We start from the raw sequence: 17,290 nt of genomic DNA, 5'->3' as shown, positions 1-17,290 counted from the left end.
AGAAGCTGGGACAAGTCACGGGAGCCACTAAGGATTCGATCCACCAAACTGCCGACCTTTTGATCGACAAGCTCAGCATCTTAGCCATTGAGCCACCGCATCCCTTTTGACCTGATAAAAGTAGCTGTACATAAAAGACATAAACTATATCCTGGATATTTTATTAGATGAGGTGTTATAGATTGAGCCCTTATAGAAGATGCGGTATAGTTATCGGAGGTTAAGTTGAGCCAAGAATTGAAATCTGAGAGTACCTCGTCTCCCATTTGAGGGACGAAAGGAGAACGCCGTGGGATGGTGTCTAAGATCCAGTGAGGAGCGAACCATTCTTCTGTAGGCTCGGCATCCATTGACAGCAATCCACTGGGTTTCTTAAAAAGGGAAACATTTCTAAGTTTGAATACAAGCAGAGAGACCAAGTAATTAACAGATTAACAGAGTTGGAAGGGACCTTATAGCAGGAGTGAAATGCTCCCGGTTCGGACTTGATTGCCTGATCTGGTAGTGATGGCAGTGAGTGATTTGGAGAACCGGTAGCAAAAATCCCTGGTCCCCCCATGCCCAGCTGAGCTGCACGATCATCAGAGTTTTGGGTTTTTTTTACTTTTAAACGCATTTTTTCTTCGACTGAAAAAATGCTTTTAAAAGTAAAAAAAAAAAAAAAACTTACCTTTTTCCGGGTCTGTTTGGGTTTCTTGCGCTTCTCTTCCTGTCCTTTTGACTCTTTGACATGCTCATCCTCAGAGCTGCTGCAGATCTGGCGAGCTGCCTGTCTTGTCTGTCTTTTCGGAGGCTGGAGATTAATCCCAGCATCGGCCGTCCAGTCAGAATATTCGCTGGACGAATCGCTGGAATTGCCACGTGAAGGAATAACGAGAAACAATGAGTAGGATTAAATGCCATTCGAAGGGCTTCAAAGGGAAGTCAGAGCTTGTCGCCTACGTAGAAGTTGTCATATAAAGCAGGGATCTCCAACCTTGGCAACTTTAAGCCTGGAGGACTTCATCTCCCAGAATTCCCCCAGCCAGCTTTGCTGGCTGGGGGTTTCTGGGAGTTGAAGTCCGCCAGGCTTAAAGTTGCCAAGGTTGGAGACCCCTGATATAAAGGGAAATGTTACCCTTCTCAAGTTTATTCCTTTCTAGCTTAATACTAGGTAAATTTTTCTAGTTTACCAGTAATTAAATTGTCATTTGCTACCAAATTCTTTTTTTTTTCCTCCTTCCATTCAACTGTGTCAATTCTCAGAGACTGCTTGGACAAGACCCTGAAGTTTTCTTGGCAAGGTTTTTCAAACGTGGCTTGCCATTTCCTGTTCCCTAGATCTAAGAGTTAGTGACTGGCCTAACGGAACTCAGCTGGTTTTGCGCCCAAGGCAGGATTAGAAGTCATAGTCTCCTAGTTTCTAGCCTGGTGCCTTAACCAGTACACCAAACTGGTTCTAAACTCTAATGATCCACTTACAAAATATTCTTAAGGTAAATTCTTTTCTCCTTCCTTCCTTCCTTCCTTCCTTCCTTCCTTCCTTCCTTCCTTCCTTCCTTCCTTCCCAGAAAAAACAATTGTTACCAACCTGCCTTCCATTGAGGACCTGTATACTGCACGAACCAAAAAGAGGGCTGTGAAAATATTTACAGACCCCTCACATCCTGGACATAAATTGTTTCAACTTCTACCCTCAAAATGATGCTATAGAGCACTGCACACCAGAACAACTAGACACAAGAACAGTTTTCCCCCCCAAACGCCGTAAACAATACTGCTAAACAAATAATTCCCTCAACATTGTCAAACTATTTACTAAATCTGCAGTACTATTGATCTTCTCATCGTTCCCATCACCCATCTCCTTCCACTTATGACTGTAACTTTGCTGCTGGTATCCTTACAATTTATACTGATAGTTTCCTGATTGCTTATTTATAGCCTCTGACTATTATTAAGTGTTGTAAATGTTGTACCTTGATGAAGGTATCTTTTCTTTTATGTACACTGAGAGCATATACACCAAGACAAATTCCTTGTGTGTCCAATCACACTTGGCTGTTCTGTTCTGTTCTGCTCTGTTCTATTCTATTCTATTCCTTTTCTTTCTTTCATGGGCCTTAGAATACTATCGAGTAGAAGTGTGCATTTTCTATGATAAACTCTTCCCCTTTTTGTGAAGGGTACTTAAAATACCTGGAGCTGCTTTCACTCTGCCACGCAGCTACGTTGTCGTCTCCAGAGCCATCGCTGGTGCCCACAGAATCGACTTCCTGAATTGGAGACAAAAACACAAATGTTCTTCAAGTCTGTAGAGATTCTCAGTCATCCAGGTCGTGGTTGGCCCCGAAGGTGCGTTTTCAGGAGGCAACCGGACTTCCTTGTTTTTGTTTTCTTTGAAGATATTTCGCTTCCCACCCTTTTTGAGGGTTGTTGAAGCACTTGGAGGTTTATCTGTGTCCTCAGGGTCACCCGAGTGCTGCTCCTGGTTCCTGTAGTCTACTGGAACCAGGAGATCCTGAAGACACCAAGTGCTTCAACAACCCTCAAAAAGGGTGCAAATGACCAACTGTCTGCAAGGATTAGAAATCCTTCCATTCCTCACTATCCTGTCAGAGCTGAAGAAGCTTCTCGGATGAGAAGCGAAACGTCTTCAAAAGAAAAAACAAGAAAGTTCAGTTGCCTCCTGAAAACGGACCTTTTGGGACAAACATTCTTCATTTCTTTTCTTTTGGGTGAGGTCTTCGTAAGTTAAGCTTATCAACAGAAATAGAAAGCTGTGGTCCTAAGTCAAGTGTCAGCTTTGGAAGCCATACTAGGCCGAAGGCTTCCATGCGTTGCCACAGTTCTTCTCTGTGGGAAAGGAGGGGAGGAGGGTGGTGGTAGTGGCAAGGGATGATTAGACATAATAACATTTTCTGCCGGTCAAGGTCAGGCTGGGTTCGCATCTGGAGAAGGAGTGGCCGGAGTGATGCTTCGACATGGGACGGTTGAGGATTGGAGCATGTGACGGGCAGAGGGGTCATGAGGGTGGAGATTTTGGGGTTTGTATTACTGAGGGAGGAACCGGAACCCCCAGTTTCGGTTTTCCTCCAACTATGCCAGTTTACCTATGCTAGTAAAAGAACTTTGAAAGATGTTGGTTTCGGAGTCTGCAGGAGGGGTTTTCTGGAACGCTGACATCAAGGACTACCTGTATAATTGTTGTTGTTGTTTTTAAATGAAAGGGAAATAGCAAAACGAAAGAACCTTAAGCAACCACACACTAAAACAAACCCAACGAAAAAAGCCTGGGTCGTCTCACCTCTGAGGAGCTCTCCGAGTCTTCCTGGGTGTGGGAACTTCTCCTGACATTTTGTGAGTGACGGTCAATGGTGGAACGTGTCTGGTAAGCGTGTTGCCGCCTGCGCTGGTTTCTGCGCAAAGACCGCCCACTACCGGGTTGGTAATCGCTCTTTTGAGAATAACCAGGAAAAAAACAGGAGATACAAAGTTTAAATTTGGAATGGGAAGCGTTTGCTGCAAGACAACATTTTAAGGTGAAGCAAGTTTCTATGTTCTTGAGCGTAGCTATGAATGGCATCTCAAATTCTAGGCGCTCGTGTCTGCCCGCCCGCCTGCCTGTTTATTGAACAAATATTAACTGCAACTACAAATTTGGAAACATCTGCTTCAATTTTGTTTGAATTCAGGTAACCGTTATTTTAAGATTTTGTGGTTGTTGTTGGTTGCGAGGTTGTGTCCGACCCATTGCGACCCCATGGACAACGTTCCTCCAGGCCTTCCTGTCCTCTACCATCCTCTGGAATCCATTTAAGCTCACACCGACTGCTTCAGTGACTCCATCCAGCCACCTCATTCTCTGTCGTCCCTTTCTTCTTTTGCCCTCCATCTTTCCCAGCATTAGGCTCTTCTCCAGTGAGTCCTTCTTTCTCATTAGGTAGCCAAAGGATTTGAGTTTCCTCTTCAGGATCTGGCCTTCCAAAAAGCAGTCAGGATTGATCTCCTCTAGGATTGACCGGTTTGATCGCCTTGCAGTCCAAAGGACTCGCAGGAGTCTTCTCTAGCACCAGAGTTCAAAGGCCTCGATTCTTTGGCACTCAGCTTTCCTTATGGTCCAACATACTTTGCAACTGGGAAAACCATAGCCTTGACTATACGCACTTTTGTTGGCAGGGTGATGTCTCTGCTTTTTTGTAACTGTCTAGATTTGCCATAGCTTTCCTCCCCAGGAGCAAGTGTCTTTTAATTTCTTGGCTGCAGTCCCCATCTGCGGTGATCTTGGAGCCCAGGAAAATAAAATCTGTCACTAGATTTTAGAATTTAAAAGAACTGAATCGTGTTCAAATACAATGCTTTTTCCATAGGCCTTGCTTCTTTCTACCAAGAATTTCCCTAGATCTAAATCTATCTTTTAATGTATTCTATCATCCATCCATATATAAAAGGGCTAAATTTGTAAATTGTTAGTGAAGAGGGTCTGCGCCTGGAAAAAAAAAATCCCATTTTTGAAAACATTTCTCACCCTCTGCAAAGTGTAGGATGGCTTTCTCTTCTTTTCAAGGGTATACAGGTGGATTTCCAATTCACCTTTGGCTGCTCGGGACTCTTCCTGAACTCTTTAAGAAGAAAGAACAAATTTGGGTTATTGTCCAAATATTTTTAAAGATCTCCCGTTACCAGGTTCTAAACCTTTTTTTTCCCTTCTAAGAAAGAAAGATTAGTAATTTTACCTACTGGCCACGGCTGAAGCATTCTACTATGCCCTTAAATTGGCCTAGATTTTTGTTTCTCAACCTTGGGAACTTTAAGAAATGTGGACTTCGATTCCCAGAATTCCCCAGCCAGCATGCTGGGTTAATTTCACAAGATGTTAAAGCAGAGGTCTCCAACCTTGGCAACTTTAAGACTTGTGAACTTCAACTTCCAGAATTCTGGGAGTTGAAGTCCACAAGTCTTAAAGTTGTCAAGGTTGGAGACCCCTGTGCTAAAGAGCCTATAAAAGCAGTCCTCGACTTAGGACCACAATTGGGACGGGAACTTCATGAAGTGAAGTGGTCATTAAGTAAGACACCCCATCACTACGGTTTTACAACCTTTTTGAGCACAGTTGTCAAGCAAATCTGGCTTTCCCTCCTGGACTTTGCTAGCAAGGAAGATCTGGGAAGATCACAAATGGTGTCCACGTGACCCTGGGATGCTGCAATGCAACGGGTTGTAAATACATGCCAGTTGCCAAGCACCCAAATTGTGATCAGGTGACCAAAGGGACAGTGTGATGTGACGGTTGTATTTGCAAGAACTGGTTGTCATGTTTTTAAGCACCATCGGAACTCTGGTCGCTAAAACAAATGGGTCGTAAATTGAGGACTACCTGCGTGGAGAAACCCTAAGCAATCATTTTAAGCAAGCCCCAACTTCCTTGACAAAACCATTTTTTTAAAAAAAAAAATTGGCTGAGATGGCAAACATCTCAGCCTTTTTGAAAGACAATACACAAGAAAGATACTTAAACGAATGGAAAAAATGGATTGACTATATTCAAAGTAGATATCAGACTAAGAGTTATCAGACTGCCTTTGAATGATTAGGATGTATTATTTTTTATTGTTTTGGGGGAGGTTAGGAATTGATGAGAATTGTAGGAGTAGAACTGAGTTAGGAGGGAAAATTTTTAGCATGTGCTTGTTTTACTTTTAACTATACCTTGTGTTTGTTCCGGGAAGTCGGGGGGGGGGAGGGGGAGGGGGGTTTGTGAAGGGAGGAGGGGGGAAAGGGGAAAAAAAAAGCTTTGTAAACCTTTTCCAATAAAAAAAAAACCCAAACCATTTGTTTTTTTGTTTTTACCTGCTAAGTCCAGGAGGCAGCTCGTTTACTACTACTCTCCTACTCCATGCCATGAGATCTCTCTCTGTGGCCATCTGACTTCTCGGAGCGTTGTGGTGCATCTGACGGACACCTTCGATCTGACCGCTCCGTCTGAGCCCGACATTTGTGGGGGAAGCCATATCCAAGCTTGGGCTCCTCAAAACTACCAAAACAAGCAAAACAAAATCAGAACAACAACGGAGACTATTTGTATCTCAGAAGCTGAAATGAGGGGTGGTCCTTGTTGCTTTCTGAGCTCGGCGGTTTTCTTGCAGACTACAGATTAACAGAATTGGAAAGGGTCATCTAGTCCAACCCCTCACCCAAGCAGGAGATCATACACCACTCCAATCTCTTCTTGAAAGCCCCCAGTAATGAAGCTTCCACAACTTCCAAAGGCAAGTTGTTTCATTGGCTGATTGTTCTCAGTCAGAAAATTTCTCCTTATTTCTTGGTAGAATCTCTCCTTGATCAGTTTCCATCCATTATTCCTTGTCTGGACTTCGGGTGCTTTGGAAAATAGCTTGGCCCCCTCCTCTCTGTGGCAGCCCCTCAAGTATTGGAAGACGGCTATCATCTCTCCCCTGGTCCTTCTTTTCATCAGACTAGGTATACCCAAGTCCTGCAACCGTTCTTCATACGTTTTAGTCTCCAGTCCTCTAATCATCCTGGCTGCTCTTCTCTGCACTTTTTCTAGCGTTTCAACATCTTTTTTTTTATAGTGTGGTGACCAAAACTGAATGCAGTATTCTAGATGTGGTCTTACTAAGGCTTTATAGGGTGGTATTAGTACCTCACTTGATCTTGATTGTTAGTGCACTTTAGGATTGCATTGGCTTTTTTTTTGCTGCCGCTGCACACTGTTAGCTCATATTTAACTGGTTGTCCCACTAAGACTTAAGGATCCCTCTCACAGTTACTGCTATTAAGCCTGGTTTCACCCAGTCTAGATGTGTACTTTTGGTTTTTCTTGCCTAAGTGTAAGACTTTACTTTTCTCTACACTGAATTTTATTTTGTTAGATAAGGTCCAGTGTTCAAGTCTGTCAGGATCCATCTGGATCTTGAGTCAATCTTTCAGAAGTTTCATTACCCAACTAGGTACCATCAAATTAGATAGCTTAAATATGTTGAGAATCTAGAAAGAGTGCAGAGAAGAGCAACCAAGATGATTAGGGGACTGGAGGCTAAAACATATGAAAAATGGTTGCAGGAACTAGGTATGTCTAATTTAATGAAAAGAATGCCAGCAGTGTTCTAATATCTCAGGGGTTGCCATAAAGAAGAGGGAGTCAAACTATTCTCCAAAGCACCTGAGGGCAGGACAAGAAGCAATGGGTGGAAACTCATGAAGGAGAGAAACAACTTAGAACTAAGGAGAAATTTCCTGACCGTGAGAACAATTCATCAGTGGAACAACTTGCCTGCAGAAGTTGTAAATGCTCCAACACTGGAAATTTTTAAGAAAATATTGGATAGCCATTTGTCTGAAGTGGTGTAGGGCTTCCTGCCTAAGCAGGGGGTTGGACTAGAAGACCTCCAAGGTCCCTTCCAACTCTTGTTATTCTATTCTATCATCAGGGCTAGCAGTTACCTAGTTTGGGGTCTTGAAACGTCTGCAAGAAAAGCTCAGAAAGCACCAAGGACCTCTCAAAATCAGAACACACCAAGCTAAACCAAATATACATATATATACATACATACAGACATATATTTGCTTTTTTAAAAGGACAGTGGAGAAAGTTGCGATTTCCCACATTCCTGCAGAAGGACAAAAGGAGGGGACTCTTACCGTGCACAGACTGCAATCTGTTCTGCGGGGGGTTTGGCGGCGCTTCACTTTCGCTGAGCCTTCTCAGATCTTGCTCCCGTTGCAGCTCTCTGATCATCCCATCTAGGATGCTCCCTTCTTGATCGTTGGTCTGTTGTCCGATCACTTGCTCCACCACTTCGCCATCACCTTTCGGAGACCAAGCATAGCATAAGCGGAGAGGAACCAGCGGCAGGCAGGTGGTCCTCGACGTACAACAGTTCATTTAGTGACCCTTTTGAGCAGCACTGAAAAAAAGCGACCGATGACCATGTTTCACGCTTACGACCGCTGCAGCATCCCCATGGTCACGTGATCAAAAATTCAGGTGCTTGGCTTAATCATGACTGTTGCTGTGTCACGGGGGTCACCGGCAGGGGTGAAATTTACTTACCTTCCCTACCGATTCGCCAAAGTGCCCGCGCCCCGTGCGCTCTCGCTTTGCTCGCGCCGTCATCTGCACATGCGCAAAGCCTTCTGCGCATGCGCAGAGGCTTAAAATGTCGCAAAAAAGCAACGTCGTGATGTTTGCGCGGGTGGGCGGAGCCTCCTGCAGTCGCCACTACTGTCGCTCGAGCCTAATAGAACCGGGCTGGATTTTACCCCCTGGTCACGTGACCATCTTTGGCGACCTTTCCGACGAGCAAAATCAATGGGGAAGCCAGATTCACTTAACAACTGTGCCAAGAAAAGTCGTAAAGTGGGTCAAAACACACCTAACAAATTTTTTTTACTTAGCAACATAAATTCTGGGCTCGATCGTGGTCGTACGTCGAGGATTACCTATACTAATGCATTTCTGGATGGGCAGGAGCACTGGAAGGTGAGCGCTTTGGAGATTTCAGGGATAAAAGAGCACGAACTTAGTGTTCTGTCTCCTTCCCCACTTCGGAGCAACGAGCTGGCCTTCAGCCGGCGGATTCACGGCTCTTATCAGTCCCTGGCAGAGAAATCGCAGCTGCCTGCCAAAGTTCAAACAAATGACTCACGTAGCAAGACTTTCAGCTCTTTTTGAAACGGATGGGCTAAACTTTGCTTCCCGTGGAGTGAGAGCAGTCCCAAAGCTCCTTATATATCCTGTGGGATGGGGCTCCTGCCCCCCCCCCTTCCTTTTGATGGCGCTGCCTCTCTAATCTTCTGAAGCGCGGGTCAAGCCAAGCTTGATTATTATTATCAGCTGGGTCTGAAGGCGTAGCCTGGGGAAGGGAGGAATCAGGGGATGACGGCCTCATTATATCCTCCGACTGGTCTGGTTCTGGCTCCTGGAGCCGAGCCAAAGAAATCGGTGCTCCCGAGGTAAGCCTTACTGGCCCTTCCCCCTCACTCTTTGAGTCATTTTTGGGCATGGGGCCAGGTTCGGGGGCTGGAGTCACAACACTTAGCACGTACAGGCTTAAAGCATCCATTTTGCCCCTAATAGCTCGCCTCACAATCCTAGTGAACCTGGCTTGATTTCAGGGTCCTAAAAAAAGACCCCCATTGTATCCCATAAGCATCCCCACAACATACAAATCAGAAATGCTGCATCTACCCACTCATTACTTGCTCTGTTCTATTCTTTGTGGTGCCTAGACACTGATATTGTTTTTTCCCCATCCTCTTTTCATAAGCAGAGATTCCCATTAGATTTAACCCACAGAATGTAGACCAGGTGCAAGTAGACACTCCTGCTTTCATCTATGCTATTTTGTTCTGCGGGAAGAGATTCACGCTATTTCTCTTCCACAAAATTGTTGCAAAAGTGCAATTTTCTGGCAAAAAAAAAAAATGTGGCAGACTGCAAATATAGTGTTGTGCCTCGCCCGCCCCCCTCTCCGCAGCCGGGCCCCTCCCATCTCCTGCTATCTCAGCCAGAGACTGATAATGAAGACAAATGGCCTGGCATGCCTCCAGCCCCCAGTCCTGGCACTATGCCCGAACAGACTGAGCAAATAAACCTCCCCCCCCCCCCAGCGTGTGAGCATGATGAGCATGAAGCCAGTCAAGAGCTAGAATTGCCGGCAACTGGAGGGTGGACAGATCCCCGCTTCCAGAGAATGGAGAGGCGATGTCAGCAAAAGGAAGGGAGGGGCAGGCCTGGATAAGTGCTGAGTCATGGAGCCACACCCCATGGCCTATATAAAGGATCTGCTTTCTAGCATTCCTTGAGTCAGGCAAAGTCTAATCTGGTTGCTGAAGTCACACCTTGGATTCCTGCCTGCCCTGAGAACTCTGACAGGACTTTGGCAAAGCTGCAGAGGCTTCGTGGCCACGCTTGAGACAGACTTTACAGACCCGGCCGTCAGAGGAGGAGTGGGACACGACATATAGGCTGGTTGTCAGGGTGTCCAAAATATGGTCAAGTGACCATGGCCGTCCCACCAACGAGGCCCAGATGATGCGGTAAGTATCCCCACCTCCACCAGATCAACTTCAGCTCTGTTAGAAATTATGTACCATTTGCTATGTAGCCCAGTTGAGGGATAAGTTGTTCGTCTTTGCAATTTTCCCGCCCGGGCACCAGTCGCTGGTATCTTGTAGGGTGAGGGTTCCCATCCACATCTACCAAGAAGGGAGGAGGCATGAGATGTGGGGCTTGTTGGGTTTGTTCATCGAGCACATAATTGTTCGCATCACGGATCAGCGGCCGATAATCTGTATGGAAGAACATCTGATCTGGAATCTACATGAGACACAAAGAGTTCATATATATATATAAATATAATATTATATATATATATATATATATATATATATATATATATATATATATATATATAAATATATATAAATATATAAATATATAATATATATAAATATATATAATATATTTAAACCATTCTTAATGAATATTATTATTCATATATTATTATTATTATTATGAATACAAAAAGCAGAACAATAGTCTTCCCTTTAACGTTGTATGCATGTGAGAGTTGGACTAAGAATGGCTGATCAAAGAGGAATTGTGTGTCATGCCCATATCGGAGCCTGACTCTGCGGAGGAGGACGAGCCAGAGCTAGTACCGATGGAGATTGAGGGGGTGGCTTTGGAGGAATGTGGGGAGGGGCAGGCTGAAGTACCCCTGGGCCCATCAGGATTGGGACGGCTTGTTAGGGAGGAACTGGGGGGCAGGATGATTGAGAGAGGGCAAGCAGTGGACATGAGGTGCGACGGAGCTCAGGCAATGAGCAAGCACAGCCCCCTCCTGATCCCCGAGCACAGAGAGTGGAGAGAAGCCGGAACAGTGCAAGCCGACCCGACAATTCGGGAGGAGAGCGCCCTGCCCCTCTTCACAAGGCACATCTGGGGACTGAGATTTAAGGAGACCCTGTGGGGACGGGTATTTGTTGGGAACAAACGCTGAATTGGTAGAATTTGGTGTCCCGCTATAGATATTTGGACTGCTTGCTTCTTCCTTACTTCATGGACTTGTTCCTTACTTTGTGGACTCATTGTTTGTTCATTGTTTCGTGGACTCATTTTCCCGTTCCTTTGTTTTGCTGGACTAGGCGCAGCCAGAGGCTGCCATATGTTTGTGTGGGCATTTTGCTCTGGGACTTGCCAAGAACACGGGAGCGTTTGAAGGGAAATTTGGAGCATTAAAGGGGAGTTTGAAATCTCAGCTGGCTGTGTGACCTTCTTGCCTTGTCCTGGGTCATCACAGTGTGTACCATGGATAGCCAGAACAGCCAACAGAGAGGTGCCGAATGGTATAACGCCAGATACATCACTAGAAGCCAAAATCACAAGACTATGCCTCATTTACTTTGGCCGTGTCACAAGGGCAAATTCATTGGATAAGGCAATGAATGATGCCAGGAATGGTTAGTGGAACAAGAAGGAAGGGCAAGCAAAGAACTTGCTGGCTTTTGATACCATCAAAACTGATACAAAGATGAACATCCAACGACTAAAAGAAGCTGTGCTTGACAAGGTTGCATGGAAAGCGCTTGCCTATAAAGTAGCCAAGAGTCGGACACGACTGACCAATTAAAACTGTTTATACAACTCAAAGGTTACATTAATGCTCTAATCCAGGGGTCTCCAACCTAGGTCCCTTTAAGACTTGTGGACTTCAACTCCCAGAGTTCCTCAGCCAGCTTTGCTGGCTGAGGGACTCTGGGAGTTGAAATCCACAAGTCTTAAAGGGACCTAGGTTGGAGACCCCTGCTCTAATCATAATAGGCTATCTTTTTAATGGACCAAAATTATCTGGAAGCTGAGAAGTTTCAGCAAGGGCTCATCCAAACATTCAAGTTTATTTACTGAACAACTTAGACGCTTTAAGTATCAAGCGACTCTTTCCAAAGCAGCAGATTTTAATCAAACTCATTAATCTATATATGTCTATGCACAATAGAAGAGACTTCAATGATTTCTCGTTTTTATTAAACACGCCTAACTTTTAATCTTGCCAATACAAACAGAAGTTCTGGGACTAGCGGTGTATACACTTTCAAATACTAACAGACAGTGGTGAAATCCAATTTTTTTTTACTACCGGTTCTGTGGGCGTGACTTGGTGGGAGTGGTGTGGCTTGGTGGGCGTGGCAGGGGAAGGATACTGCAAAATCCCCATTCCCACCCCACTCTGGGGCCAGCCAGAGGTGGTATTTGCCGGTTCTCTGAACTACTCAAAATTTCCGCTACCGGTTCTCCAGAACCTTTCAGAACCTACTGAATTTCACCCCTGCTACAAGAACTGAGATCATAATAGCCCACTGATGGCACGCAGAGCCCTCTCTGTGGGCACGTGCGCCGTTGCCAGCTACTCTTCTGGTTTCTGCTGCTTCTGCTTCTGCTCACCTAGGACAGTGATGGCGAACCTTTTTCAGCACCGAGTGCCCAAACCGGAATGTGCGCAGGTGCATGTACATGCATGTGCTGGAGCACCGGAAACCCAAAGACCAGCTGTTGTGCCTCGCCCACCCCCCTCTCCGCAGCCGGGCCCCTCCCATCTCCTGCTATCTCAGCCAGAGACTGATAGTGAAGACGAATGGCCTGGCATGCCTCCAGCCCCCAGCCCCGGCACCATGCCCGGACAGACTGAGCAAACAAACCTCCCTCCTATAGCATGTGAGCATGATGAGCATGAAGCCAGCCACGAGCTAGAATTGCCGGCAGCAGGAAGACAAAGGATGGACAGATCCCCGCTTCCGGAGAATGGAGAGGCGACGTCAGCAAAAGGAAGGGAGGGGCAGGCCTGGGTAAGTGCTGAGTCATGGAGCCACACCCCATGGCCTATATAAAGGATCTGCTTTCTGGCATTCCTTGAGTCAGGCAAAGTCTAATCTGTTGCTGAAGTCACACCTTGGATTTCTGCCTGCCCTGGGAACTCTGACAGGAATTTGGCAAAGCTGGAGAGGCTTTGTGGCCACGCTTGATACAGAGTTCCCAGACCCGGCCATCAGAGGAGTGGGACACGACACCAGCTGGCCGGAGTACATTTGCACGCCAGCCAGCTGGTCTTTGTGCAAGCTGGAGCACTGCCCAGCTGGTCTTTGGGTTTCTGATGCTCTGGTGCGCGTGCGCGCATTCCAGTTTGGGCACTCAGCGCTGAAAAGATTCACCATCACTGTAATAGCCTATCAATTCTTCAGGAGAAAGAATTATATTGTCTTTATTTTTCATAGCTTATTTATTTCCAAGGCCAATTTAAGGTACGACTGGCAGAAATTATACGTGACCTGTAATCCAACATATTCTAAACACATCAGTGGAAGGAATCTACATTAACCATTACAAGTATCACAAATCAAAAAGGACAAAGCTAATTTATGGGAAGCTTCTGTTGGCTTGAACAGAGCCCAAAGGATATGCTTCAGCTTATCCATACATTTTATAGTATTTGTAACAGTTTAATCTGAATTATACAATGCAAACATGCTAAGCTTATGCCCAGTGCAAACACAGCTCTAGAAAGGCTCAGCCTTACCTTTTCAAAGTATTTATTGCACCCAAAACCAAAGAGCAAGAGGTGTCCGTGTGAATCTGTGCAAGCAAAATGCTGACCATCTGGGGAGAATTTGCAATCAAATACAGCACCGTGACCCTGGCCCTCGATCTGTTAAAAAAATAACAATAAAGAGAGAGAGGAGGGAAGAGAAAGACGGCGTGTTTACAACCGTTTGAAAATGTTTCGTTTTCCAAACCAAGCCCCTCAATGAGATCTACCTGACTTGCTCAGTTTCAAAACAAGGTGAGAGTTCACTAAGTTAGATGAGCAGTCGTGTACAACTGAGAAATAAAGGCACGCCCAAGGCCAGCAGTGAAATCCTCTCAAGTCTGCTATCGGTTCTGTGAGTCTGCTACCGAGCGTGCGCTTTGCCTGAGGCGTGTCCGCGCAGTGCTAAGAAAGGAACATTTTGAAGCCTTCTGAGTCTGCAAAGGTAAGTAGAACAGCGAGGGGCAGGAATCGGCTGTGTCACACGATTTAGATTAGCTAGAAAGCAGGAAATCCGACAATTTTAGGGAATATAACTCGTGCACCACAGCTGATCGTCGCCTAGTTGATCTTTGCAAATACTTGCTCACCTGAACCGGCAGCATTTTTTACTACTGATTCGCCCAAACTAGTAGCATTTTTTACTACTGGTTCACCCGAACCGGCAGCATTTTTACTACTGGTTCGCCTGAACCGGTAGCATTTTTTATTACTGTTTCGCCTGAACCAGTAGCATTTTTTTTACTACTGGTTCACCTGAACCAGTCGCATTTCACCTCTGCCCAAGACATTCATGTAACTTTCTCCACTGGTGAAAAAGCCAACCCACTTGACAGAGACATCTCATGCCAGGTCTTACCATGTTGAAGTAATTGCGAATTTTTGTTCCTTTCTCAAGGTCCCAAATGAAAATGTTCCCATCGTGGCCCGCAGACAGCATGATCCTTTGGTCAAACGGGTGAGCTTCTAAAACAAACACTTCATCATCGTGGCCCTGTAACAAAGGTAAAGATACAGGCAATCTTCGACTGACGACAACTGTTCATTTAGTGACAATTCAAAGTAGTGTCCCAAGATCACATGATCGCTTTTTGCAAAGCAAAAGTCGCTGGGGAAACCAGATTCATCGTGTTACTAATTTCTTACAACTGGGGTTTTCAAAGTCTGAAAGGCCTACACAACTTTAAAACGTTGATCTCTGTAACAAGCCAACTTGGGTAGTTTTTTTTTTTAAACTTACAGATAAAGTATGGAGAAGCTGCCCGGTAGAAGAATTCCACACTTTCAGAAGGAAATTGTTCACTGCTGTAATAACGGTGGCATCATATCGATCCCAGGCTACCATAGTCACCTTCAGCTTCGACACTTTGTCTTCTCCAGACAGGACATTGTTCCTGGGGAAATTAAAGCTACAACAGTATAGCAAAGGGCAAAATATCCATAACGATAAAATTGATCGATATTGAACTAAAAGGGCCTCTGTGGCTCAGACTGGTAAGACAGTCTGTTATTAACACAGCTGCTTGCAATTACTGCAGGTTCTAGTCCCAGCAGGCCCAAGGTTGACTCAGCCTTCCATCCTTTATAAGGTAGGTAAAATGAGGACCCAGATTGTTGGGGGCAATAAGTTGACTTTGTATATAAATATACAAATAGGATGAAGACTATTGCTAACATAGTGTAAGCCGCCCTGAGTCTTCGGAGAAGGGCGGGATATAAATGCAAAAAAAAAAAAAAAAATACCGATAGAAGGGAATATTTGTAGCCCAGGGTTGACCCCAGTGGGTTCCTTGGTGCTCTCTGAGCTTGAGGGTTTTCTTGCAGCTGCTTCATGAACAAACTAGGTAATATCATCAGTGCTAGAACGAAATGGGGCTTGCTCTTATTTTTACTTAGTAGTGGCTTGCCCCATCAGTGTTGGTGGGAGTATTCTTGGCCATTCCTTGGTTAGGCTGTTGTTTAGTGTTAAATTGTTTGTCTGCATTTGTCTCTCCTGATTGGGGTACTGTTTACTTGATTGTTGGTCTACTGTTAATTTTGGTTTTAATCTCTGTTTAGCAAAAGCAAAAATTTTTGATTTTTATTTATTTTTTACCCAGTCATTTTAGTGGCCATATCCAGGACTACGTTCTTCCATTCTTGCTGCTGGTATTGCCAAACTCTGGCTGTTCCATCTCTGCTTCCACTGACAAATCTTAGCCTGCATTTCAGAGTAAAAAGAACAATTACTCGATGCTGCCTGGGCCAGGCCCTGCTTTATCTGTGTTCATTTCAGCCTCCTGTCATTTTCTTTCTTTCTTTTTTTTAAAAAAGTACTTATGCATTTTTAAAAACATACCTAAGTGCTTAGTAAACAGTATACTGTACGGGTCAATTTAGTTATACATAATAATTGTAATAATAATATTTACTTGTATATAGTCATATTCTTCCAATTTCTAATTTCTAGCTATATTATCTAACCATTGGTAAAACCAATCCCAAGTTAAAAAATATTCTGTGTCTTCTTTATCCTTTATGTTTAATGTTAACCTATCCATTTCTGCACAATCTAATATTACATATTTAATTACATTTTCATCCGTAGGAGTTTCCTCATTTTTCCAGTATTGTGCAAATACAATTCATGTTGCGGTCAAAACATGTAATATTAAATATATGTTAGCCTCCTCTTATTTTCATGCTCAAAGCCTAGCTAATAATCTTCCCATCATTCTTCAGCTAGTTAACTATAAATAATAAGCTAATATCAAAGAATGTTAGCTTTGTAGCTGAGAACCAGCCACAAAGTATTTTTTTAGGGCTATAATGTACATCAATATATAAATCACCAGAGGATTGCAGCAGCCAGCAACCTCTACCATTTCTTAAAGCCGGATGATCAGTGGAACAACTTGCCTCCAGAAGTTGTGAATGCTCCAACCCTGAAAGTTTTTAAGAAGAGGTTGGATAACCATTTACTGAAATGGTATAGGATTTCCTGCCTAAGCAGAGGGTTGGACTTCCAACTGTATTGTTCTGTGTTGTTCTGTGTTGTTCTGTGTTGTTCTATTCTATTCTATTCTATTCTATTCTATTCTATTCTATTCTATTCTATTCTATTTTATTCTATTCTTTACAGTAGTTTGCAACATGGAGCTGATCTGCTCAGCCCCAGTAGAGTTTGCACCCAGAGTAACATCTTCCTGCCCCAAGCCCCCTTTGTGTATGTTCTTTGGCTGGGACCTCTGGTTATCTTTGTGGATACCTCTTCTAGTTATTAGGGAAAGAATATTCTACAAATGAGAGTACAGGTATTTTTCGACTTTAAAATCATTCCTTTAGCATCCATTTGAAGTTACGATGGCACCGAAAAAAATGGTTTATGACCAATTCTTGCATTTTATGATAGCTGCAGCATCCCCAAGGTCATGCAAACATGATTTGGACACTTGGCCATTTGCGACCTTCCCAGCTGGCTTCCAACAAGCCAAGTCAAGCTGGCAGGGAAGGTTGCAAGTTATGCTCACATGATGTCTTCCTTCATGACCGCCGTGATCTGCTTAGCTACCAAGTAAGTGTGGTCATGCAATGCCTCGTTTAACCACCACACTGCCTAACAATCAATTTTTCTACCTCAATGGCGGTTGTATATCAAGAACTACCTGCATTTCTCAGTTATGGGGGCCAGTTTGGGAAATATGTCCTGTCCACAGTTAACCATT

The 17,290-nt window shown here is 44.4% G+C and overlaps 1 protein-coding gene across 3 annotated transcripts in view; it reads right to left on the bottom strand.

Moving 5' to 3' along the window:
- The window catches only part of BRWD3 (bromodomain and WD repeat domain containing 3), a 68,705-nt gene that overhangs the window by 32,799 nt on the left and 18,616 nt on the right, over window positions 1–17,290 (bottom strand). For all 3 annotated transcript variants that reach the window (XR_009156707.1, XM_058196933.1, XM_058196934.1), the window contains exons 13-24: window positions 15,682–15,786; window positions 14,827–14,980; window positions 14,446–14,580; window positions 13,578–13,706; window positions 10,096–10,321; window positions 7,642–7,809; window positions 5,830–6,013; window positions 4,508–4,601; window positions 3,287–3,436; window positions 2,179–2,255; window positions 671–848; window positions 255–371 (exon numbers count right to left, since the gene is read on the bottom strand). Coding sequence is in view for 2 of the 3 variants with exons in the window: in XM_058196933.1 (XP_058052916.1) it covers window positions 255–371; window positions 671–848; window positions 2,179–2,255; window positions 3,287–3,436; window positions 4,508–4,601; window positions 5,830–6,013; window positions 7,642–7,809; window positions 10,096–10,321; window positions 13,578–13,706; window positions 14,446–14,580; window positions 14,827–14,980; window positions 15,682–15,786 (1,717 nt within the window). In the remaining variant the exon portion in view is untranslated. The remainder of the gene's footprint in view (window positions 1–254; window positions 372–670; window positions 849–2,178; window positions 2,256–3,286; window positions 3,437–4,507; window positions 4,602–5,829; window positions 6,014–7,641; window positions 7,810–10,095; window positions 10,322–13,577; window positions 13,707–14,445; window positions 14,581–14,826; window positions 14,981–15,681; window positions 15,787–17,290) is intronic.

This window comes from Ahaetulla prasina, chromosome 11, assembly GCF_028640845.1.
Source record: "Ahaetulla prasina isolate Xishuangbanna chromosome 11, ASM2864084v1, whole genome shotgun sequence".
Lineage (NCBI taxonomy): Eukaryota > Metazoa > Chordata > Lepidosauria > Squamata > Colubridae > Ahaetulla > Ahaetulla prasina.
Note: the sequence above shows the minus strand (reverse complement) of the source record. Positions and strands in the feature narration are given on the sequence as shown.